The following is a 25,139-nucleotide window of genomic DNA, read 5'->3' on the forward strand; positions in this document are numbered from 1 at the left end:
ACTGTAACAAAGCTCTCATTTGTGGTCGCCGCTCTCTGCATTTTGGTTTTGTTTTTACTGTACATGTCTCTTCCAAGGCTGCATTCTGTCCCTTGTGCATTTCATAACTTGTACAGCATGCTGTAAATAATGATGCTCGGTCAGCGGTTTGCTTTTTTTTTTTTTTCTTTGTTGTTTTGGAAGCATTGTTTGCTATTTTTTATACGTTTCTTTTGGTAATGCTTATAAACGTGTTTGTTACAAGTCTAGATGCATTTATAGTTTGAACCAACCGCTGTCCTGAGCAATTTTTTTAATTTTCACGCACGTTAAAAGCTTTTTTTGATAGAAAGTTACTTAGAGCCCCAAACGTAATTTTTTTTTTTTTTTTTTGAAAGCAGAGTCCCCGGAGAATAAAATGATGGCTGTTGCAATTTTTTTATATCACAAGATAAATAGAAACCAAATATGTTGAGATTTAATATTGCATATGCCTGTGAAATTGCGACAAACCACAGTACCCAAAATTGTCCAGAGGGGATGCTTTAAAAGCAAACCAGGATACTGGTTTAGAGTTAATTATGAATTGTGGCCCTAGAATTATTACTCTCACTCCGTCAGAGAGACCTCATATATGGTGCAATCACTGTTTATATATGCATGCGGGACCTACATGTACGTTTGGCATTTGTGAGTGAGCGGAGGGGGGATGCTTACACATTATATTTTTGATTTTAAATTTTTTATTTTTTTTCATATAACCTTATTGCTATCACAAGGGGGCTAATAAGTGGGCAGTGACAGGTCCTCTTTATGGAGACATCAGGGGTTTATGAGCACTCATTGTCCTCCAGCGCAGCTAACCAAGCATTGATTGGCTATAACAGCCAGGGAATGACAGCTCTGAAACTGGAAGTGATGAAATCATTGTCACTTAGGCCGGGTTCACACCGCTGCGATGCGGGAACGCCGCGAATCCGCGGCGTTTTCCCGCATCGCACGACTCCCGCCGGCAGTTCACACTGCCCTATGCGAACGGCTGGGAGTGTCAATGATATGTTAATGACACCCCCAGATCCGATCGCATATCGCAGTGCGATCTGCCGACTCGCACAAGAATCGGATCGCATGGTGTGAACGCCCATGCGATCCGATTCTGTTGCGGACGAAAAAAAGGGTCCCGTGCGAGTTTGCTGCGGGACCGCTGCGAGTTCAGCCATACTATCTGTATGGCTGAACTCGCAGCGCTACGGAGATCGGATGTGATTTGCGGTGCGAATCACATCCGGATCTCCCCCCGCAGCAGTGTGAACCCAGCCTTAGGCCCCTTTCACACGGACTGATAGAATGGTGCTTTTAGCTGCGGATTTTCTATTTTTCTACCGCAGCTAAAAGCACACAATGCTTTCCTATGGCCCCATTCACACACTGCGTTTAGCTGCGATTTCGTTACATGCGGTTCAGTGCGAATAGAAAAAATAGAATTGAATACGTCCAGGTGCGATGTAGCGCAGCTATATGCGCATAACCGCAGGTAATCGCAGTCTTTTTTGTCAACTGTGGATAGCAGCGTGAGAAGGCATTCAAGGGACCAAACAAATAAAATTTAAAAAAAGGGTTGCTATGGGAATGACTATATTAGATAACTGCAGCTGAACGCAACTGCACAGAAACGCAGGTAATTGCACTGTACAAATGCAGCTGATCGCTATGCCTGGAGTCTTGAATTTCACAGAAAAAAATAAACATGCTAAACTGCAGCAGAACAGCCGTCTGTGTGAAAGGGGCCTTAAGGGGTTCATTAGACACAGAGGAGATCAGGGAACAGATGGTATTTCCTCTGTGTGATCCATTCTGGGCGTTTACCGCGGTCCTGGGAGAACCCAGGAACCATCGTGGGCATTGGCAAGAGGAGGGCAATCCTTCACAGCACTGTAAAAGCTGCTATAAAGCTGCCTGGATCACTTTTACAAAACAGTTGATTGGCAGCCATGTTTTTTGTTTGACCCTGACATTTCTCTAGGATGCAATGCGCACGGAAATGCAACACACCTGCTCTATAGGTGGTGTGTCAAGTGTATCATGGCAACATTGTTGCATAATGGATAGTTAAAGTGGTTGTAAACCCTTACAACACACTTTTTAACCTACAGGTAAGCCTAGATTAAGGCTTACCTGTAGCTGCTGTAAAAATCTCCTAAACCTACATGGTTTAGGAGATATTTACAATTCCCTGTACGAGGATTCCTTCTGCACATGCGCCGATGTACTCGGCGCATGCACACTTTACAAGGGTCATGTTGTGCCGTTTTCATTAAACGACATGCTGTGACTGGCGGCTCCCATGCGCACGCGTGAGAGTGGCGTCGCGCGACTCCGGCCAGTCACAGAGCCGGAGTCCGTGACCCCGGAAGGAAGATGGACGCTTCCAGCCGGCTAGGAAATGGGGTACTGTGGTTTGTGACATGTCGACAAACCACAGTACCTGAAATTGTCCAGAGTGGGTGGTGTCCATTCCCTCCACTCAGGTCTCAGACTACACTCAGTTCCCTGCTCTATGCTGTGCAGTGTGTGATGCTCCCTCTCAGGCCCCTGCCTTCTGAAGCTCATAAATGCTAGAAGAGAGGTGGCTGCAGATAAAACAAATCCCCCTATGTAACTTGTACCAGTTTATCTCTGTTTATCACCTGAGGCCAGTCACTTCACTAGGTATATGGAAGAGATTACAACAACTTTAAACATTTGTAAGGCCAACTCTTTCAGTGCTTGATGCAGAAGTAGAGTATCTGGTGCCCATGCCCGTCTAGGCTTGAAACCCTCTTCTGGTACAAAAAAAGTGATAGCCAATGCAATGTGTCCCAGTGACGTCCAACTCTAACACAGCAATAATGTGTACTTAGCCCTCGTTCCCAGTACGCACGGTTGGATCCGTGGTTGGCGGCACCTAGCAGGTATTAGAGATGCCTACCAAGTGCTCCCTTTTTGAAGCTTATCCTTGGTAAATGAATGTACTGTATACACTGGGCATGTTATGAATGACAAACTGTTGTATCTGCAGAATCAGCTGCTCTCAAAGGGTCTGGCCCTCATGGAGGAGAAAATCAAGCTGTATGAAGGTGAGCCACAACAAAAGCGTGCTGAGCTTTGTGCATTATGGAAAAGTAGAATGCAAGGGCTGTACCGAAAGTAATGCAAAAGTGGGCATCCCTTACATAGGTAATTTAACTTTCATAGTTTGGTAGAGCAACGCTTCCTCTATGGTAACTCCTCCTCTTCTTCTTTCATTGCAGGAAAATAATGGATTCCAGTCAGAAGCAAAATGCCGCCATTGAGTTCTTGATGAAGGAGCAGTACAGGCAAACCCACATCCATAGGAGGCTACACAATGTTTATGGAGATGGCACCATAGACGAGCGATGTCTTGCCATTGGTGACTCTTGTGAATGGGGTCATCTGCGTAAACATTCTGTAGCTTTTGTCGGACAGTCTGCGCTCCTTTTTCATCAAGAACTCAATGGTGTGGCCTCTGCATGGAATCATATATTTATTTGAATGACCTACAGTATATAAAGTTAACAAAAAAGTTATACCTACTTTTACTATCATTACAGCCCTCGTCTATCAAGAAAACTTCATATAAAGCCTTTAACAAGTTATCACCTCTGTATATGTCTTATTTAGTCTCCAGACATGCTGGGCATCCAATAAGGGTCCGATTTAGACCTTGGGGGGCCTGGGTACTTCAGGTTTGGGAGGTCCCTCATATACGGAGTTGGTTTATGTTCTCATTGACGGTCACACATTTTTAAAATGCACACAACACCATTTTGAGGTCATGCATGCACACATGCATGCAGTCATGGGCCACCTTGCTTAAAGCACAAAAGTGGAACTTCTGCTTTAAGGCTTCCCCACCCCCTTCTATGGCACATTTGGCATGTCATTTTTTTATTTATTTTTTTGGAAAGGGGGGGGGGGGGGGGTACCTAGTTTTGACAGGTACCCAGCTCCCTAGGCAACTTGAGCTGAAGTTCTCCTCTCCCCCTCCCTGCGATCTTCTGGGACATGTCCCTCCTGGCCACTGAGGAGGCGCAGCATGACTTGCACACATGCGCGGTGTGCACCTGGCTGTGAAGCCACAAGCTGTCACAGCCGGGTGTCCACGCTCGTGATGCTGGTGCCGGAGAGAACCAAGGGTTCAGGAGGTCGCATCGCTGGACCGTGGGACAGGTGAGTGTGTGTTTTTATTAAAAGTCAGCAGCTACACTTTTTATAGCTGCTGACTTTTAATGAACACAAAAAGGAGTGGAACTCCTCTTTAAGAGCATAAGTGCTCTATGTATGGTTCGCTTGGGCTGCCGAAATTCATTTTTAAAAATGATAAAATACACCAGTCAAGAGTAAAAACATTTAGGCCCTTTTCACGCGAGTACAACCTGAAAGTAGACTTGAAGCAATGCCTGTGTAATCTTGAGGACTATGGACTTCAAGTCACGTCAAAGTAAGACCAAAGTAGTGCAGGGAGTACTTTGAAGTCGCTGCAACTTGATGTCGCACAGTTATGAAAGGTTCTCATTGGAAATCATGGGGTACGACTTGTCATGTGACTTTGCAGTTCCAAGTCGCAGGACAAGTCGCACAAGTGTGAAAGGGGCCTTACAGATAATGGCCAGCAAAATGTTACTTTGCAAAATAATTTAATAAAGGTAATTTTTTAATTATATTTTTTATTTTATATAATAATATAATAATATAATAATATATATATATATATATATAATTTGTATAGGGGGCCTATGGCAGTTTGCCCCCCTTTGTTCATGTTTAAAAAAAAAAAACTGTTCTTTTATTGAGAAAAAGAAATGTGATACATTTTATGAAGTAAAATATGTAGGTAATTAAAATTACATGTAGGGAGCGTCAGGAAAAGGTGGAGCATTGTGTATGCAAAGTAGTAGATTGTCAACATAGTATACAGGTTCAGGCTTCCTCCAGGAGGTGATGACACTAACACCTGAGGGCTCAGCTACATCCAGAGCAGAAACCACGTTAGCATGTGTGTCTGTGTCCTTTATGCTGTCCAGGATTGCCAAACCTTTTCATATTTCCCAGGGCAGTTCCTGCTTATGTAGGTTAGTTTGTACATGGGAAGAGCTGAGGTAACAGCCTGTTCCCGAGAACCCAAGTACCCACGGGGGGATTCCACTTTAGTATTATTTCTCTTCTAGCGTAGTACAACAGAAGGCCAGCTGCAGACGAAAGTTTATAAGTTCAACCACCCGCAACCAGAACCGGGCCACTCTAGGGCAGCTCTAGAACATATCTATATATGTACCCCCCTCTCCACCACATCCAGTACAGTTTGGTAGATTTTTCTGGATATATGCTATGTAACCTCTGGGTAGTAAAGTAGACTCGATGTGGGAACTTGATTTGAATCAGTCTGTCCCTAGATGAAATTGGGCACTTTCTCCAAGGCAGTCATTCCAGTCCTCCCTGTCTAAGTCTGTAATGTCGGTCTTCCATTTTTCCCAGAGGTGTTCCATTCTAGTAGAGTGGCAGTCCAGGAGGTCAAAATGCAGTTGGCCCTTTTGCCCCTTTATAATTCCAGCTCTGCACCCAAACTGGGCTCCATTTACTGACTTCTACTTTCTTTGGTCATCATTTATACCCCCCCCCCACTGCTCATCAGGCACTCACAGCCTTACCAAATCTTTAAAGGCTTTTCAGAAAGGCAAATGGCCTAAATTCACAAAGTATGGCATATTATAATGCTGTGAATGGGATTTTTGCTTGTGGCGAACCATTCACTGTAGCCATTCACTGTAATTTAAACCAAATGCACCAGACTCATCTGCAGTTTAGTGGATTTCTTTCCAATGATCTGATGTTACCACTATACATTTATGCAAAACCCAACTGCCAAAGCCAAATTTCCCCAAACTTTTGTTTATCCATAGTAAATCGTAACCTATATACTGGTTCTTATTTATTAGTGTTTTGTGTTTTATGTCTGTCATAATGTTGTATCTGTAAAACCTAGGTTGGGTTAACCTTATTGCTTTTCTTTGATGCATGTGCTGTTGAAATCAATTGAAATGAATCAAAACGCTTTTCAGTGCACGTGCCAAGATGCTCTTCAGCGCATTGCTGATGAGATGTACGTTATGATGCATTGGCATTTAATAGAAAGTGCAAGTAGATTGTTGTGGAGAGGGTAGTTCACTATACAGCTGACTGCGCTTTCACTAATAACAAAGATTATCAATACTGTTTATTTTTTATAAGCTTACTTCAGTCTAAAATGTCAATATCCAGGATGATTAAAGTTAAAACTTCCATTGTAGCAGGGGACATTCTAGGGCAGGGGTAGGCAAACTTAAAGAGGTGGAGACCTACCTGGACAACATGGGAGAAGTCAAAGATCACTGGGCACAGTGTCGCCACCTCACGCCCAATTTAATCCTCTAACTGCCGTACTACCGTGTTGCAGTCACGGGTTTAAATCAGGTGGTGAGGAGGCAACCTATCGCCTCCTGAGATGGAGTGCAGTTGGTATCCCTCCACATGGGACAGGAGACAGCACTACAGAGGAAGCATTGGCTTATGTGGCTCTTGCTGCCTATACCAGCTCCAACTTTACAAGGAGTCCCTACACATTGCACTCTATTTGATGCTCTAGAATGGCGGGTCAGCAAGTCCAGACTGCGATCTACCAGTCACCTGTCCGCATTCTACTGGTAGATCGCGATCTACAGTTTTCTGCCCTCTGTTCTAGGGTCTATCTATCTATCTATCGGGTGGGAACCCAATGTACTGCTGAAGGACATTTGTTATCTATATCTGTGCTACTATTCTGCTGCTGGAGGAACCACACTGCTTTCATCAGGCTTTTTTTGCTCCGGCGTCATAATTAATCCACCTGGGCCTTACAAGCCATACTTTCTGGGGGGGTCTCTGTTTTGGGATCTTGGCTCTTATTGCCCCAAAGGCTTTACCCTATACTGTAGACCATCATTTAGATCTTTCCACATTTATTAGATCTTCTAGTCTGGAATGAACACCTTTATCAAGAAGACTCCCTTTTGTCCCTATACTATTATCTTTGGCGAATGTGAATATTATCCATAGGCCTTTTTGGAAACGTACTCAATCTTGGATTTTGGCTGCTTCTCATTGGCGTCATATATGTGTATGTATATGCCCTAAAACAGAGGTCCCAAACATTTTTGAAGCAAGGAGCAAATTTACTGTCTTTCAGGATTTAGGAGGGCCAGTCTGTGGTCAGTGGGAGTAGAAAATGTCCGAACATCAGTGCCCCATCATTGGTTGTAATGGGAGAAATTGTGCCCCATTCTTGGTATCAATGGGAAGAATAGTGCCATATTGATGGTCTCAGTAGGGGGAATGGTGCCCCAGGGACCATATAACGGCAAGCAAAGGGCCACATCTGTCCCCTGGGCCACAGTTTGGAGACCACTGCCCTAGAAAGTCTCCTAGAAAGCAATTGATAGGCACAGTGACCATGGAACAAGAAGGTAGGGGCCATGCCCGTGGAAGTAGCAGCAATTTGGCATGTAAAAATAAAAATTTAAAGCTTGCCATTAAAAGCGGCAACATGGAGCAACCTTCCAAATTCCTAACCCAAAGGCAATCCCAGATGCTCAAAAACTGCTTAAAAAATGCAAGGTGCGTTTTAAGAGCATTTGCAGAATTAAATATGTAACACCAGTGGAGACAAGTCTCTAATCAGAGAGTAATTTTAAATTCCAGTACAAGTAAAGGTCTTTTAATCTCAACAAAGTCTCTTATATATTGCTTTCTAGGTGAAAACCGTGTCATGATTTTAGCAGAATTATGGGACCACTTCTTCATGGAAATCCTGCCAACGCTGCAAGCAATATTTTATCCTGTTCAGGTATTGTTCAAACATTTCCGTAGATAAAATATAAAACCCTACTTACAGAAAAAGAGAAATGGTATACAAAACTACAAGGATACCTTTACATGATAAAAATCTTTATTAATACCATAAAAAATGATATGCAAATGTTGAGATTTCATTACATTAAAAAAAAATCCGTTGGCATTTTAAAAAAAAAACAACCTTTGCATTACTAGTGACTTCTATGGGCCTTCCAATGCACTAAACTGCCAAAAAATGTAATATTTTCTATTTTTCAAAATGCATCCTACTGCAGTACATAGATGGAAGTAAACACTATTTGTAATATGAGGAAGTAAGACGCGCATTTTATTGCGTTGCAGTGTGTGCATTAAAATACAACCGTGCACTGTAACCTGGCCCTGTTCTGTTTTCAAGTGCTGCTTTATGCATTGACATGCCTCCTTAGAGCCAGCCTGTTGATTTGGCACCTTCCACAGGCAGCTTAAAGGATATGTAAAGGTTTGTTTAAAAAACAAAAACAAAAGCAAAACAAAAAAAAAACCAAACATGTCATACTTACCTCCTCTGTGCAGTTGGTTTTGTGAGTGGCCCGGATCCTGCTCTTGTGGGGTCCTCCAGCGGCACTCCTGGCTCCTCCTCTTCTCGAGTGTCCCGTTGGAGAGCCGCTCTTTCTCTGGGCACTTGTGCGGGCACGCTCCCGTGTCCTGCTGCATCCATTGACACAGACAGCAGGAGTTGCCCTGCCCGCCGTCTCCCGCGTCATTGGATTTGATTGACAGCAGCGGGAGCTAATGGCTGCACTGCTATCAATCTATCCAATCAAGACCCGAGACATCGGCTGGAGCTGGTGTGTTCGTCCCTGTCGCTAAATAGACCGGGTTCAGGTAAGTATGGGGGGGGGGGCTGCTGCATCATAGGAGGTTTTTCACATTAATGCATAGAATGCAAAGAGCTACTGATTGACAGTCAGCAGCTCTCTGCTCAGGGAGGAGTGAGGACTGAGCCATTGGCGGTATTCAATGGCTCGGTTCTCAGTGCAGAGACGCTCGGGGACAGATGCTGCATCCAACTAGGTAAGTATGATTAGGTGAAAAAACAAACAAACCCATACTTCTCCTTTTTAAATAAGACAACATCTATTGCACATTAAACCCCACATCACTAGAACTAGATAGAATCAAAGTTCTCATCGTAATACAATTATAGCAGCGTTGGAACGCAGGAATAGGTGCACTATCATAAAGTTGTGTGCGCTCAGCTGTTTTGCAGTAAATTCTTGTGTCGCTGAATAGAAGATCTGTGGGATTGTTACATTTGTACAAATGGCTGCACACTACAAGGATGCAATGCTCTAGCAGATGTCCATTGTGAGACGCTCTGAACTCAAACAATGGCTGATTCTGTGGATTTGGTGTCTCTTGTTAAATAGTTTGATTGTTCCATTTGTATCAATCGGCTACATGTTACAAGAACATAGAGCTTTGGTTGGCTATTGTGGACAGAATGGAACTACATCCCCCCCTTTTTTTTTTTTTCAATTAATGCAAAGCAGCTGAGCCCAAAGAAGCATCTATTGCTGCGTTCCATGGATTATACCACTGATATATCTGTGTTATGACGAGACCTTGAGTTTATCTTATCCTGATGCTTGGTTGCCTATGGTACAGGGACTAATAAGGATCTGGTTGGGTAAAAACAACAGATACCTGGCTAAAATACCCTCATTAGGAAGTTTGGGGTTCATTGTGCTACAGTATATAGACAAAAGCATTTATATAGATAAAGGCATTAAAAAAACAAAAAAAAAACAGTGTCATACTTACTTGCTCTGGTTTTGCACAGAGCAGCCCCTATCCTCCTCTTTTGGTGTCCCCCTAATCCCTCCTGCAGAGTGCCCCCAGAGCAAGCTTCTTGATCTGGGGGCACTCGTGTGTGTGCTCGGTCCTGAGCTGGCTGTATGTCCATTGGCACACATGGAACAGCTTGGCCCCCTGTTCTCTCCTCACTGGCCGTGACTGACAGCAGCAGAAGACAATGGCTCCTGCCTCTCTGTCCAGTGGGGCAAGAGAGAGCCGAGAGAGCCGCTGTTCTCATGCACACCACTGGATTGAGACCAGGCTAAGTATAAGAGGTAGCGGGGGAAGGTGCTGCATGCAGAAGGGTTTTTTTTTGTTTTGTTTTTTACCTTAATGTATTAAGGTAAAAAAAAAGTGTACCTTTTTAATAACCACTTGAAGGGCCCATTTAGGCCTAATGCATTCATAGTTACAAAGTTAGTCTTGTTGAAAAAAATACACAAGTCCATTTAGTTCAATCAATAGAAAAATATAAATAAACAGAAAACTTCCATATACACAACTGTAGACCCACAGTTGATACAGATATAGGCAAAAATGTCCACTAAAGCATGGTCCAATATGTTTCAGTCAGAGAAAAATACATTCCTTCCTGATCCCCCAGGAGTCAATCGGATATTCCCTGGATCAACAATCCCTGGTGTTACCTATAAATATTAATATCCAGTTAGTTTTTGTGCATTTAGGAATGCATCCAGCTCTTCTTTTTTTTTTTAAACAATCTACTGAGTTGACCAGAACTAGCTCTTGAGAAAAATCTACTGGGTTGTGCAGAACTAGTTCCTTGAGAACAATCTACTGAGTTGGCCAGAACTAGTTCCTTAAGAACATTCTACTGAGTTGGCCAGAACTAGTTCCTTAAGAACATTCTACTGAGTTGGCCAGAACTAGTTCCTTAAGAACATTCTACTGAGTTGGCCAGAACTAGTTCCTTAAGAACATTCTACTGAGTTGGCCAGAACTAGTTCCTTAAGAACATTCTACTGAGTTGGCCAGAACTAGTTCCTTAAGAACATTGTACTGAGTTGGCCAGAACTAGTTCCTTAAGAACATTGTACTGAGTTGGCCAGAACTAGTTCCTTAAGAACAATCTACTGAGTTGGCCAGAACTAGTTCCTTAAGAACAATCTACTGAGTTGGCCAGAACTAGTTCCTTAAGAACATTGTACTGAGTTGGCCAGAACTAGTTCCTTAAGAACAATCTACTGAGTTGGCCAGAACTAGTTCCTTAAGAACAATCTACTGAGTTGGCCAGAACTAGTTCCTTAAGAACATTCTACTGAGTTGGCCAGAACTAGTTCCTTAAGAACATTCTACTGAGTTGGCCAGAACTAGTTCCTTAAGAACATTCTACTGAGTTGGCCAGAACTAGTTCCTTAAGAACATTCTACTGAGTTGGCCAGAACTAGTTCCTTAAGAACATTGTACTGAGTTGGCCAGAACTAGTTCCTTAAGAACAATCTACTGAGTTGGCCAGAACTAGTTCCTTAAGAACAATCTACTGAGTTGGCCAGAACTAGTTCCTTAAGAACAATCTACTGAGTTGGCCAGAACTAGTTCCTTAAGAACATTGTACTGAGTTGGCCAGAACTAGTTCCTTAAGAACAATCTACTGAGTTGGCCAGAACTAGTTCCTTAAGAACAATCTACTGAGTTGGCCAGAACTAGTTCCTTAAGAACATTCTACTGAGTTGGCCAGAACTAGTTCCTTAAGAACATTCTACTTAGTTGGCCAGAACTAGTTCCTTGGGAACAATCTACTGAGTTGGTCAGAACTAGTTCCTTGGGAACAGTCTACTGAGTTGGTCAGAACTAGTTCCCTGAGAACAATCTACTGAGTTGGCTAGAACTAGTTCCTTAAGAACATTCTACTTAGTTGGCCAGAACTAGTTCCTTGGGAACAATCTACTGAGTTGGTCAGAACTAGTTCCCTGAGAACAATCTACTGAGTTGGCCAAAAATTGTTCCTTGAGAACATTCTACTGAGTTGGTCAGAACTAGTTCCTTGGGAACAATCTACTGAGTTGGTCAGAACTAGTTCCCTGAGAACAATCTACTGAGTTGGCCAGAACTAGTTCCTTAAGAACAATCTACTGAGTTGGCCAGAACTAGTTCCTTAAGAACATTCTACTGAGTTGGTCAGAACTAGTTCCTTAAGAACAATCTACTGAGTTGGCCAGAACTAGTTCCTTAAGAACATTCTACTGAGTTGGCCAGAACTAGTTCCTTAAGAACATTCTACTGAGTTGGCCAGAACTAGTTCCTTAAGAACATTCTACTGAGTTGGCCAGAACTAGTTCCTTGAGATCAATCTACGGAGTTGGTCAGAACTAGTTCCTTAAGAACAATCTACTGAGTTGGCCAGAACTAGTTCCTTAAGAACATTCTACTGAGTTGGCCAGAACTAGTTCCTTAAGAACATTCTACTGAGTTGGCCAGAACTAGTTCCTTAAGAACATTCTACTGAGTTGGCCAGAACTAGTTCCTTAAGAACAATCTACTGAGTTGGCCAGAACTAGTTCCTTAAGAACATTCTACTGAGTTGGCCAGAACTAGTTCCTTAAGAACATTCTACTGAGTTGGCCAGAACTAGTTCCTTGGGAACAATCTACTGAGTTGGTCAGAACTAGTTCCTTAAGAACATTCTACTGAGTTGGCCAGAACTAGTTCCTTAAGAACAATCTACTGAGTTGGCCAGAACTAGTTCCTTAAGAACAATCTACTGAGTTGGCCAGAACTAGTTCCTTAAGAACATTCTACTGAGTTGGTCAGAACTAGTTCCTTAAGAACAATCTACTGAGCTGGCCAGAACTAGTTCCTTAAGAACATTCTACTGAGTTGGTCAGAACTAGTTCCTTAAGAACATTCTACTGAGTTGGCCAGAACTAGTTCCTTGAGATCAATCTACGGAGTTGGTCAGAACTAGTTCCTTAAGAACAATCTACTGAGTTGGCCAGAACTAGTTCCTTAAGAACATTCTACTGAGTTGGCCAGAACTAGTTCCTTAAGAACATTCTACTGAGTTGGCCAGAACTAGTTCCTTAAGAACAATCTACTGAGTTGGCCAGAACTAGTTCCTTAAGAACAATCTACTGAGTTGGCCAGAACTAGTTCCTTAAGAACAATCTACTGAGTTGGCCAGAACTAGTTCCTTAAGAACAATCTACTGAGTTGGCCAGAACTAGTTCCTTAAGAACAATCTACTGAGTTGGCCAGAACTAGTTCCTTAAGAACATTCTACTGAGTTGGCCAGAACTAGTTCCTTAAGAACAATCTACTGAGTTGGCCAGAACTAGTTCCTTAAGAACAATCTACTGAGTTGGCCAGAACTAGTTCCTTAAGAACAATCTACTGAGTTGGCCAGAACTAGTTCCTTAAGAACATTCTACTGAGTTGGCCAGAACTAGTTCCTTAAGAACATTCTACTGAGTTGGCCAGAACTAGTTCCTTAAGAACATTCTACTGAGTTGGCCAGAACTAGTTCCTTAAGAACATTCTACTGAGTTGGCCAGAACTAGTTCCTTGGGAACAATCTACTGAGTTGGTCAGAACTAGTTCCTTGGGAACAATCTACTGAGTTGGCCAGAACTAGTTCCTTAAGAACATTCTACTTAGTTGGCCAGAACTAGTTCCTTGGGAACAATCTACTGAGTTGGTCAGAACTAGTTCCTTGGGAACAATCTACTGAGTTGGCCAGAACTAGTTCCTTAAGAACATTCTACTTAGTTGGCCAGAACTAGTTCCTTGGGAACAATCTACTGAGTTGGTCAGAACTAGTTCCTTGGGAACAGTCTACTGAGTTGGTCAGAACTAGTTCCCTGAGAACAATCTACTGAGTTGGCTAGAACTAGTTCCTTAAGAACATTCTACTTAGTTGGCCAGAACTAGTTCCTTGGGAACAATCTACTGAGTTGGTCAGAACTAGTTCCTTGGGAACAATCTACTGAGTTGGCCAGAACTAGTTCCTTAAGAACATTCTACTTAGTTGGCCAGAACTAGTTCCTTGGGAACAATCTACTGAGTTGGTCAGAACTAGTTCCTTGGGAACAGTCTACTGAGTTGGTCAGAACTAGTTCCCTGAGAACAATCTACTGAGTTGGCTAGAACTAGTTCCTTAAGAACATTCTACTTAGTTGGCCAGAACTAGTTCCTTGGGAACAATCTACTGAGTTGGTCAGAACTAGTTCCCTGAGAACAATCTACTGAGTTGGCCAAAAATTGTTCCTTGAGAACATTCTACTGAGTTGGTCAGAACTAGTTCCTTAAGAACATTCTACTGAGTTGGCCAGAACTAGTTCCTTAAGAACAATCTACTGAGTTGGCCAGAACTAGTTCCTTAAGAACAATCTACTGAGTTGGCCAGAACTAGTTCCTTAAGAACATTCTACTGAGTTGGTCAGAACTAGTTCCTTAAGAACAATCTACTGAGCTGGCCAGAACTAGTTCCTTAAGAACATTCTACTGAGTTGGTCAGAACTAGTTCCTTAAGAACATTCTACTGAGTTGGCCAGAACTAGTTCCTTGAGATCAATCTACGGAGTTGGTCAGAACTAGTTCCTTAAGAACAATCTACTGAGTTGGCCAGAACTAGTTCCTTAAGAACATTCTACTGAGTTGGCCAGAACTAGTTCCTTAAGAACATTCTACTGAGTTGGCCAGAACTAGTTCCTTAAGAACAATCTACTGAGTTGGCCAGAACTAGTTCCTTAAGAACAATCTACTGAGTTGGCCAGAACTAGTTCCTTAAGAACATTCTACTGAGTTGGCCAGAACTAGTTCCTTAAGAACAATCTACTGAGTTGGCCAGAACTAGTTCCTTAAGAACAATCTACTGAGTTGGCCAGAACTAGTTCCTTAAGAACATTCTACTGAGTTGGCCAGAACTAGTTCCTTAAGAACAATCTACTGAGTTGGCCAGAACTAGTTCCTTAAGAACAATCTACTGAGTTGGCCAGAACTAGTTCCTTAAGAACAATCTACTGAGTTGGCCAGAACTAGTTCCTTAAGAACATTCTACTGAGTTGGCCAGAACTAGTTCCTTAAGAACATTCTACTGAGTTGGCCAGAACTAGTTCCTTAAGAACAATCTACTGAGTTGGCCAGAACTAGTTCCTTAAGAACATTCTACTGAGTTGGCCAGAACTAGTTCCTTGGGAACAATCTACTGAGTTGGTCAGAACTAGTTCCTTGGGAACAATCTACTGAGTTGGCCAGAACTAGTTCCTTAAGAACATTCTACTTAGTTGGCCAGAACTAGTTCCTTGGGAACAATCTACTGAGTTGGTCAGAACTAGTTCCTTGGGAACAGTCTACTGAGTTGGTCAGAACTAGTTCCCTGAGAACAATCTACTGAGTTGGCTAGAACTAGTTCCTTAAGAACATTCTACTTAGTTGGCCAGAACTAGTTCCTTGGGAACAATCTACTGAGTTGGTCAGAACTAGTTCCCTGAGAACAATCTACTGAGTTGGCCAAAAATTGTTCCTTGAGAACATTCTACTGAGTTGGTCAGAACTAGTTCCTTGGGAACAATCTACTGAGTTGGTCAGAACTAGTTCCCTGAGAACAATCTACTGAGTTGGCCAGAACTTGTTCCCTGAGAACAATCTACTGAGTTGGCCAGAACTTGTTCCCTGAGAACAATCTACTGAGTTGGCCAGAACTAGTTCCTTGAGAACATTCTACCGAGCTGGCCAGAACTAGTTCCTTGACAGTCCACAGCTCTTACTGTGAAGAAGCCTTTCCATATATCTGGAGGTTAAATCTCTTTTCCTCCAGACTTAGAGTGCCCCTTGTCCTCTTTAATGACCTCTCACAAGGGTTGGTCAATGGCTGTTGGCTCTATCCACTCCAACTTATAATTTTTAAAAATGCATTGGAAATGTGCAATAATCCATGTCAATAATGCATGTCAAAGCACAAAGGAAATGTAGGTTGACACATGACAACACACCTGCCTGACTTTCCAAACAAAAGCAGCTCCTAATAGCCGCTAATATGCGTTTGTGTGATCAGATCATGACTTTTTATTTTATATAGAATTAAAAAATAATTGTGTAATTTTATATTTATTTCTGAGGTTCTTTATACCATTCTCTTTTCTGTATATACACTGAGCAAATTGATAAACGCAACACTTTTTTGTTTGCCTCCATTTATCATGAGCTGAACTTAAAGATCTACGACTTTTTCTATGTAAACAAAAGGACTATTTCTCTCAAATATTGTTCACAGATCTGTCTAAGGCCTCTTTCACATGAACGATCCGTTCAGGTCCGCCTGTCAGTTTTTTAGGTGGACCTGAATGGATGCTCCATAGACCCCTATGGAGCGTCAGATGTCATCGGTGACATGTCTTCTGCTGACATCCGACCCGCTCTGACCCGAAAAAATGTGACGGAGGAAAAACTTACATTTCCATCCATCTGCAGATCGGGTGACGAGGGACTCTGTGGTCCGCGTCATCCGATCTCCCATAGGGGAGAGCGGCGCTCTGACAGGTCCATCCCTGCACAGTGTGCCGAGACAGACTTGTCAAGTTCCTGCTCCGTCGATCCCCGCTGAGCAAGCGGATGTTCACGGGGCGGATCATCACGGATCCATCCCGTGTGAAAGAGGCCTAAATCTGTGTTGGTGAGCACTTCTCCTTTGCTGAGATAATCCATCCACCTCACAGCCGTGGCATATCAAGATGTTGATTAGACAGTATGATTATTGCACAGGTGTGCCTTAGGCTGTCTGGAGCGTGCAATTGGCATGCTGACTGCAGAACCAGAGCTGTTGCCCTTGAATTGATCTGCATGCTCGTTGTCCTCATCAGGGTCTCGACCTGACTGCAGTTCGTCGTCGTAACAGACTTGAGTGGACAAATGCTTACATTCAGTTGTGGTGAGGTTATGGTATGGGCAGGTGTTTGCTATGGACAACAAATACAGGCGCATTTTATTGATGGCATTTTCAATGCACAGAGATACCGGGACGAGATCCTAAGGTCCATTATTGTGCCATTCATCCACGACCATCACCTCATGTTGCAGCATGATAATGCACGGCCCCATGTTGCAGGGATCTGTACACAATTCCTGGAAGCTGAAAACATCCCAGTTCTTGCATGGCCAGCATACTCAGCGAACATGTCACCCATTGAGCATGTTTAGGATGCTCTGGATCGGCGTATATGACAACGTGTTCCAGTTCCTGACAATATCCAGCAACCTTGCACTGCCATTGAAGAGGAATGGACTAACATTCCACAGGCCACAACAACCTGATCAACTCTATGCAAAGGAAATGTGCTGCACTGCGTGAGGCAAATGGCGGTCACACCAGATACTGACTGGTTTTTGGACAGTAAAACTGCACATTTTAGAGTGGCCTTTTATTGTGGACAGCCTAAGGCACACCTGTGCAATAATCATGCTGTCTAATCAGCATCAGGATATGTCACACCTGTGAGGTTGATGGATTATCTTGGCAAAGGAGAAGTGCTCACTAACACAGATTTAGACAGATTTGTGAACAATATTTGAGAGAAATAGTCCTTTTGTGTACATTGAAAAAGTCGTAGATCTTTAAGTTCAGCTCATGATAAATGGGGGCAAACACAAAAGTGTTTATAATTTTGCTCAGTGTAATATATTTTTGGTTTAATGGAACCAACACCAATTTGGAGTAGGTAACGTGCCCATTTGTTTACCGGTCTTGGCTATTCTTATTCTTCTTCTCAGGAAATATAAAACTCTCTCAAGGAATTAATAATGCTCAGCATCCTGTTAGCCTCGACCCAATACATTGCAATGCAATCCCAGGAGGTGGGACAACAGGAAGAATATTTTTTTTTGTCTATAGAACAGTCCTCCTCTGTTGACCCCACAGGAACCCTTTAAAATAGTTTCAAGTCTTAGGGAACCCCTGTAAAAATGACTCCCTCGGGGGTCGATGAGAAAGAAAGAAGGGAAGAATGGCCACCCTTGTAGACAGCTAAAAAGGTAATTGATGCCATGCTGCTAACCCTGCCATATAGCTCTGGACCTGGATCTAACGGGAGTTAAACCAAATACAGCTCAAGGTACCCATTCTAACCTAAGGTTTCCACAAATCCCTAGCTGAGAAAGTCTGTCTGCTATAGAGAGACCTAAGTCAGATGCAACCTGTTCACTCCTTTTCTCTCTTTTAGACCATTTTACTCAAAGCCAGTAAATGAGGACCAGATTCCAAATGCGTTATAGACATTCTACTAAGGCTTTATTTACCCTCTGCGTTTTAGTGTGATAAGTTGAAAAGAATCCTGCTTGCTGCATCTTTGGAGTGGTTTCCATCAAAATGCACTTTCCATAGGGATGAATGAGATGAGGTGTGAATGTAACCTAAAGCAGGCCATAGATGATACGATCTTCTTTGGAAGGAAAGAAAATCACTTGATTCCCTCATTAACATACAATGTTGATTGCGGAATGCTTCCCTCATCGCTATTGTGTCCTGCCGGAGGGTGGGGGGCACAGGGAGCCTTCCTGGCCTGTAGAAGGCAGTGATTAATGCTAGTAAAAATCCGACAGACTTCAGTACAACCAGCCTGCCCATAGATGGATTGAATCTCGGTCGGTTCCTGCTAAACTGGCCAAGATTCGATCCATCTATGGCCGGCATTAGACTTTTTTTTTTTTTTTTTTTAGATGGGAATGAGGGACACCTATTGACAAAATTATATAGGCATAGGACACCCCCCTGCCATGCCCCCTTTAAAGGAGAATTATACAACAAAAATTATTAGTTAAACCTACAAGTGCTTTTTTAACCACTATTATTACATTATACTGGCTTTGAAAATTAACAAATGCAGCCATTTAGAATTTGGAGGAATGGTTTAGCACTGGGAAACACTTTTTGATAGATAAAAAGTGCATTTTATATACAACTAAATAGATCAGATCTTAATGAGGAGGAAAGAGGGACTTTGCTCCAAATGAGGGACAGTCCCTCAAAATCAAGGCGAGTTGGGAGCTATGATAGTATCACAAGTTGGAATGGTGTACATAGTTACGTAATTACGTAGTTACATAGTAGGTGAGGTTGAAAAAAGACACAAGTGCATCAAGTCCAACCTATGTGTGTGATTATATATCAGTATTACATTGTATATCCTTGTATGTTGTGGTTGTTCAGGTGCGATTATCTAATCGTTTTTTTAAACTATCGATGCCCCCCCCGCTGAGACCACCGCCTGTGGAAGGGAATTCCACATCCTTGCCGCTCTTACAATAAAGAACCCTCTACGCAGTTTAAGGTTAAACCTCTTTTCTTCTAATTTTAATGAGTGGCTATGTGTCTTGTTAAACTCACTCCCGCCAAAAAGTTTTATCCCTATTGTGGGGTCACCAGTACGGTATTTGTACATTTAAATATCCCCTCTCAAGCGTCTCTTCTCCAGAGAGAATAAGTTCAGTGCTCACAACCTTTCCTCATAACTAATGTCCTCCAGACCCTTTATTAGTTTGGTTGCCCTTCTTTGTGCTCGCTCCATTTCCAGTACATCCTTCCTGAGAACTGGTGTTCAGAACTGCATACTCCAGGTGCGGCCAATTGTACTCCAATGTTTCTCAACTCCAGTCCTCAAGTACCTCCAACGGGTCATGTTTTCAGGATTTCCCTCGGATGAAAGGGCTGTGGTAATTACCAAGGCAGTGAAACTGATCAAATCACCTGTGCAAAATAATATAAAGCCTGAAAAAATTATCTTTGGGGGGGGGGGGGGGGTACTTGAGGACCGGAGTTGAGAAAAATTGGTGAACCCAACCTGTCTCAGCACAACAAAGTGATATGTTGTTGGGTACATTCTCGAGCAATAAATATCCAGTGTTTCCTTCTCTTTTTTTTTTTTTTTTTTTTTTTTTACTTTAACTGCTGTGTCTCCTCTATATATATATATATATATATAATCGCCCTTTTGTTATCTACCAAGATCTATGGGTAAAGCAATGGTTAATGTAACTACAGGAGTTAAGATGAGATAATAACTGAAAGCTAGTAGAAGTTGCCCTCATTAAGACCTATATGTATGGAGATTGAAGTTATTAATTAACGCTGCACCAAATTTTCCTTTTTGTGGTTTCACTAAATTGCTGTATTATGTCTCGGATGTATTAATGATTAGCAGCTGTCGTACACATTGTTGCCTCTAGGGGACCAGAATTCTTAATAGGGTAGAGAATGTAAAAATGTAAAATGAAAGGCTAAACTGAATCAGTAATTATCGGCATGTAATAACTAGAACCTGTGAATTACTAATTACTTCCAGTAAAAATGGCAAAAAGTCTACTCAGTTTACTTTTAACCACCTAATCCAGTTTTAGATTTCCACTGTGCTTCTATGACATTGTGTATTATGCAATCTCCCTCTAATGTTCCAGTGTTTGCGGGCTAGGCTGTGATGGGCTCGGAGGAAGAGTAGTATTGCGGTTAAATGTCTTATTTACAGGGTTACGTAGCTGGAGGCTGCTTGGGGCACACAGGAGTCCTGCCTAGGTGCCAATTGGTGCATGAAGTTCTTGGGCTGAGAACCGGACTGTTAGGTTGACTATCAACACAAAGTTCTGTTTTGGTAATGCTGGCTTCTTAAGACATAGGGGTCACCACTGATAGTAGTGCAACCAGGGTGAGGTGCACCAGATGATGCATAAGAAGACTGGCCATTGAGTACCACCAATGTCCACCTCACAGAGGTGCATGAGACAAGAGTGTATATTTTGGGGTAGCCTCATATTTGTGTGCCATTGGCAAGGGATCAAGAATTGGAAGACATTGCCAAGAGCTCTAAAAAGTTTGAGCAGTAATGTACTATAGCAGGCCATAAATGGTTAGAATTTTCTAACAAAAAAAAAAAAAGTCTTCAGGGGAATTTTTGTACAAATTTGAATCATATGCAGTGTACATTGCCATCTTCAGTGGGTTCTATGCCAGTTTCAGGGGTTTAGTGAACTGCATTTTCTTTAGAGGTCCAGGCTACCTATGCATATATGTTGCCTGCAGGGTTGGTGCAAGAATTTTTGACACCCTATGCCAACCTCATTTTGCTGCCCCCCCTTGCTCCACCTCTGACTCCACCCCCTTTGCCCTGCCCATGTATACACCCACCTTTTTAATGAAGCGCCCACCAAATGCAGCCTCACCAGCGCCCACCAAATGCAGCCTCACCAGCGCCCACCAAATGCAGCCTCACCAGCGCCCACCAAATGCAGCCTCACCAGCGCCCATCAAATGCAGCCTCCCCAGCGCCCATCAAATGCAGCCTCCCCAGCACCCATCAAATGCAGCCTCCCCAGCGCCCATCAAATGCAGCCTCCCCAGCGCCCATCAAATGCAGCCTCCCCAGCGCCCATCAAATGCAGCCTCCCCAGCGCCCATCAAATGCAGCCTCCCCAGCGCCCATCAAATGCAGCCTCCCCAGCGCCCATCAAATGCAGCCTCCCCAGCGCCCATCAAATGCAGCCTCCCCAGCGCCCATCAAATGCAGCCTCCCCAGTGCCCATCAAATGCAACCTACCAGCGCCCATCAATGAATGTTTGCTTGCTTCCATTCATTCGGGAGATGGGACACAGACACAGTCCTCCGCTGCGCCTCTGACACTATGTGCAAACTCAGCGGTGGCTGCCTGCTGATCCTGAGACTTAGTTGCTTGCTGCAGAGAGAAGAGAGTAGGAATGCCAGTGGCTGGGCACCATAGGCAGCAGTGCGCCCTAGGCGGCTTCCTAGTTTACCTAGTGGTAGCACCGGCCCTAGTTGCCTGTTCAAGAGTTGTTTGTATATAAGCTAGCCAAATTTTGGTTCTGATCTTTAATGGACTTGGATACCAAGGCCAATGTGTATAGTTGATGAGTTGGAGTTCCATGTATGCGTGCAGCATAACCTGTGATATCATCTTCTCTGTACAACACTGCCTGGAACCAGGGACACTTGGCCCCAAAACACCTACGAGGAGCCTACTAAATCTAGTGTTCTAGAATTAAAGGTAAGCTGAATGAGCTCACTGACTCCCACAGTGGCTTGGTTGACATTGTCTATTGACATAACTTGCTGGATGATTTATAAAGGAAGTATGAGGCCAGACAAAATTTTGGTTGCCATTGTTGAGCTCTCCTTCTTAAAACATACTAGTTGCCTGGATCTCATGCTTGTCTGTTGGCTTTAGTACTTGGATAATGTCCTGGAAGAAGTATACAAATCAAGTGTTCTGCCTTCACTGTGGTTTTCTAATCTTTATGCTCATTCTGGATCAGAAAATAATAATGGCAGATGCAGCTAAGCAAATAGTATTCTTAGAAGGATATCAACAATATCAACTACAGTATTTTTCTCAATGCAGATTTAATTTTTTTTTTACTGCAGCAAATTGTAATCTGATTGGTTCCGACATTTTGCATATCACCTGATGTTCACTGTAGTAATGATACTTGTGACCCCTTGTCGTTCTTTCCAATAAGACTGGTATGCTTGTGCTTGTCTTCCAGGGCCAGGAGCTCACTATCCGTCAAATTGCTCTGCTTGGCTTTAGGGACTTGGTCTTATTAAAGGTGAACCTGGACAAAACACTACCTCTGATGCAGTCTCAGATCCCACCACCCATCCTGCAGATGCTGCTGGTTCTTCAGGTAGGAGTTTAAAGACGGTGACGGGATGTAATAGTATGGTTATCCATTCCAGGGCTCAGTGACTTTTGATGAAAGATGATTTGACGTTATGAGGCTATATATGTTGACACTGAAATTTTTTTATTTTGAAACATTCCACATTCAGATTTTAAAATTTTGTGAAAAAGTGGGGAAAATTTTTTCCCACCCCCTTTCCTGACCGGCCAGGCTGCGTGCTCGGATAAGGGTCTGGTATGGATTTTGGGGGGATCCCCGCGCCGTTTTTTCTGCGTAGTGGGTTCCCCTTAAAATCAATACCAGACCTAAGGACCTGGTATGCTCCCGGAGGGGGAACCCATGCTGTTTTTTTTTTTTTTAAACTTGGTGTGGGGTTCCCCCTCGAGAGCTGAATATTCTGCGAGAGAGGCGACATTGTCACTTCAATATAGATGGAGATCCGACTTTGAGGCCACTTCCATTGAAATCAATGGGTACAAGTCGCCTAGAAGTCGGATTGAAGTAGTACAGGAACCTTTTCTGAAGTCGGAGCGACTTCAGTAGTGTGCATTAAGATGGCTCTCATTCACTTACATTGATTTTTACATGTAGCGCGACTTGGGGTGACTTGAAGTCGGATCCAAAGTTGCCCCTGTGTGAATGGAGTATCAAGGATATCTTTCCAATGTGAGTTTGGGGGGTTGTCACAGGTGCAAGTGTTCCTATTGGATGATTTTCCCACTATCCCTGTTCTGGTGACCTCCCACATTTTAGAATCTCACTTTTATTTATGGTAGCAGGACAATTAGAGGGTACATTTCTCTAACAGGGATACAGACAGCATTAAAAAACCTGACAGGCCTACCCCCCTCCCTCCCTCTCTTAGCCTCAAACCTCTTGACCCCCTAGTCTACCCTGGCTTTTCATTACTTCTCCACCTGTTGGGTGCACAACCCCTTTTCCGTTTGCACCATCCACCTACCTAACCATCCCTTGGTTTCCGCTTGGTCCTTCCTATGTTGAATTTATATAGGATGTAAACTATACCACTATATGGATATTGCAGAGCCCAGGGGAGACCTTGTTATTTTTGGAAACCTCCCTAGGACCCTCTGGCCATCATGGCCTTGGGGCCATGCCTATCTGTTGCTGTTATGGAGGGTTTTTTTTAATTTTTAATTTACATATCTTGTAATCGACAAATACTATTGAAACAGAAAAAAACCTGACAGGCATTCCAACCCCTCTCCACTCTATCCCTACTCTATGTATTTCTGGCCTTTGTGAGCTAGATTTCCCCTCACTTCCCAATAACAAAGGTTTTCCTAGATATGAGGTGGGGGACAATCCATAACAGGGACACAGACAACAATAAAAAGCTGAAAGGGGTTCTAGTCCTTCCACTATCCAAAATTTGGCTTTAAATACATTTTAAATGATTACTCAGAATGAGCACCCAATGTCAGTACACTTGTGTGGGCAGGGCTCATCACACAATGTGGTGACCCATGCGAAAGTGCTTACTAATGCCTGGGAAATAGGGACAGGGCCACGGACATGAGTTCATTCCCATTAAGGTAGCACCCTATCTTAGAAGTGAGCCATCCGCCTCGTGCATTTCCATTTTACACATTAAGCTCTTTACTCTGAAGCGCTCATCCCATGTCTCTGTTCACTACCTCTTCTGAATGCAGCATTCTGAGGGGACATCGCAGAGCCTGTGCCCTGCTCCACCAGCACAGCCTTGTTTGCCACCTCACTCTCAGTGACGATGTAGGGATCCCATCATTCACCCAGATAAGCATTTTTTTTCCTCCTAAAAAATTCTCAGCACTTTATCCTATGGAGGAAAAAAGCACCAAAAAGTGGGAGATACCAGCAACTGACGCTGCTATATCCTTGGTGAATAGAAATTTGACTTGTCCGGTAGACAATGCTCAAATGCTTAGGGATCCAGCTGATAAGAATTTGGAATTCCTGTTAAAAAAACGCATTTTCTTTGGCAGGGTCAGTGATTCAACCTGCAGTGGCAGCAATTGGTGTATGTGAATCCTTGAAAGACCAGTTGAGACAGGTGCTCAAGGTTATCCCTGGTCAGCAGGCCCAGGATTTAGCTGAGCTACCAGGGGCTTTATGTTTTGCAATTGACGCAATTAACCTCTATTCTTCAGGCCTTATGCCTGGGCTGGTGCATATGCGTAGAATCCTATGGTTGAATAATTGATCAGCCGAAATGCCATGCAAAAAACTCCTGGCTAGTTTTCCTTTCTGTGGGGAATGGCTGTTTGGGGATGATTTGGATAAATACATCCAAAACATTTCAAGTGGAAAAAGTACCCTCTTACCAGTAAAGGAGTAAACGTCTTTCATTTAAACAAGCTCCTTCTCCAGTGCCAGGGGCATCAGCCTCCAGGCAGTTACGACGGCCTCCACCATCAGGTTCAAGAGGTAAACCTCAGGGTCAACCCCAGGGACAAATAAAGTCCTGGGGAAGGAAACCTACAAAACAAAATACTAAAGCCTATGAAGGGGCGCCCCCGCTTGCTTGAGTGGGGAGGAAGACTTCTGCAGTTTTCAAGGGTCTGGCAGGAGGAGTTTCGAGACAGATGGGTGATCTACACAATAGCTCTAGGTTACAAACTAGAGTTCCGAGAGTTCCTGTCTCCTCGTTTTTCATATCAAACGTTCCCAAGGATCCAGAGAAAAATAAAATCTCTTTCATGCATTGGGGACTGTCTTTTTTGTTTCAAAAAGTGATCATGGTGGTCCCCAAGGA

The 25,139-nt window shown here is 43.2% G+C and overlaps 1 protein-coding gene across 2 annotated transcripts in view; it reads left to right on the forward strand.

Annotated features, from left to right (window-relative positions):
- PRR5L (proline rich 5 like) overlaps positions 1–25,139 on the forward strand; it is a 113,516-nt gene that overhangs the window by 62,917 nt on the left and 25,460 nt on the right. For both annotated transcript variants that reach the window (XM_077463072.1, XM_077463081.1), the window contains exons 5-7: positions 3,038–3,095; positions 7,806–7,897; positions 22,247–22,387. In XM_077463072.1, coding sequence (XP_077319198.1) covers positions 3,038–3,095; positions 7,806–7,897; positions 22,247–22,387 — 291 coding nt within the window. The remainder of the gene's footprint in view (positions 1–3,037; positions 3,096–7,805; positions 7,898–22,246; positions 22,388–25,139) is intronic.

Source organism: Lithobates pipiens, unplaced genomic scaffold (genome assembly GCF_037356315.1).
Source record: "Lithobates pipiens isolate NorthernLeopardFrog02 unplaced genomic scaffold, aLitPip1_a1.2 Scaffold_10, whole genome shotgun sequence".
NCBI classification, from domain to species: Eukaryota; Metazoa; Chordata; class Amphibia; order Anura; family Ranidae; genus Lithobates; species Lithobates pipiens.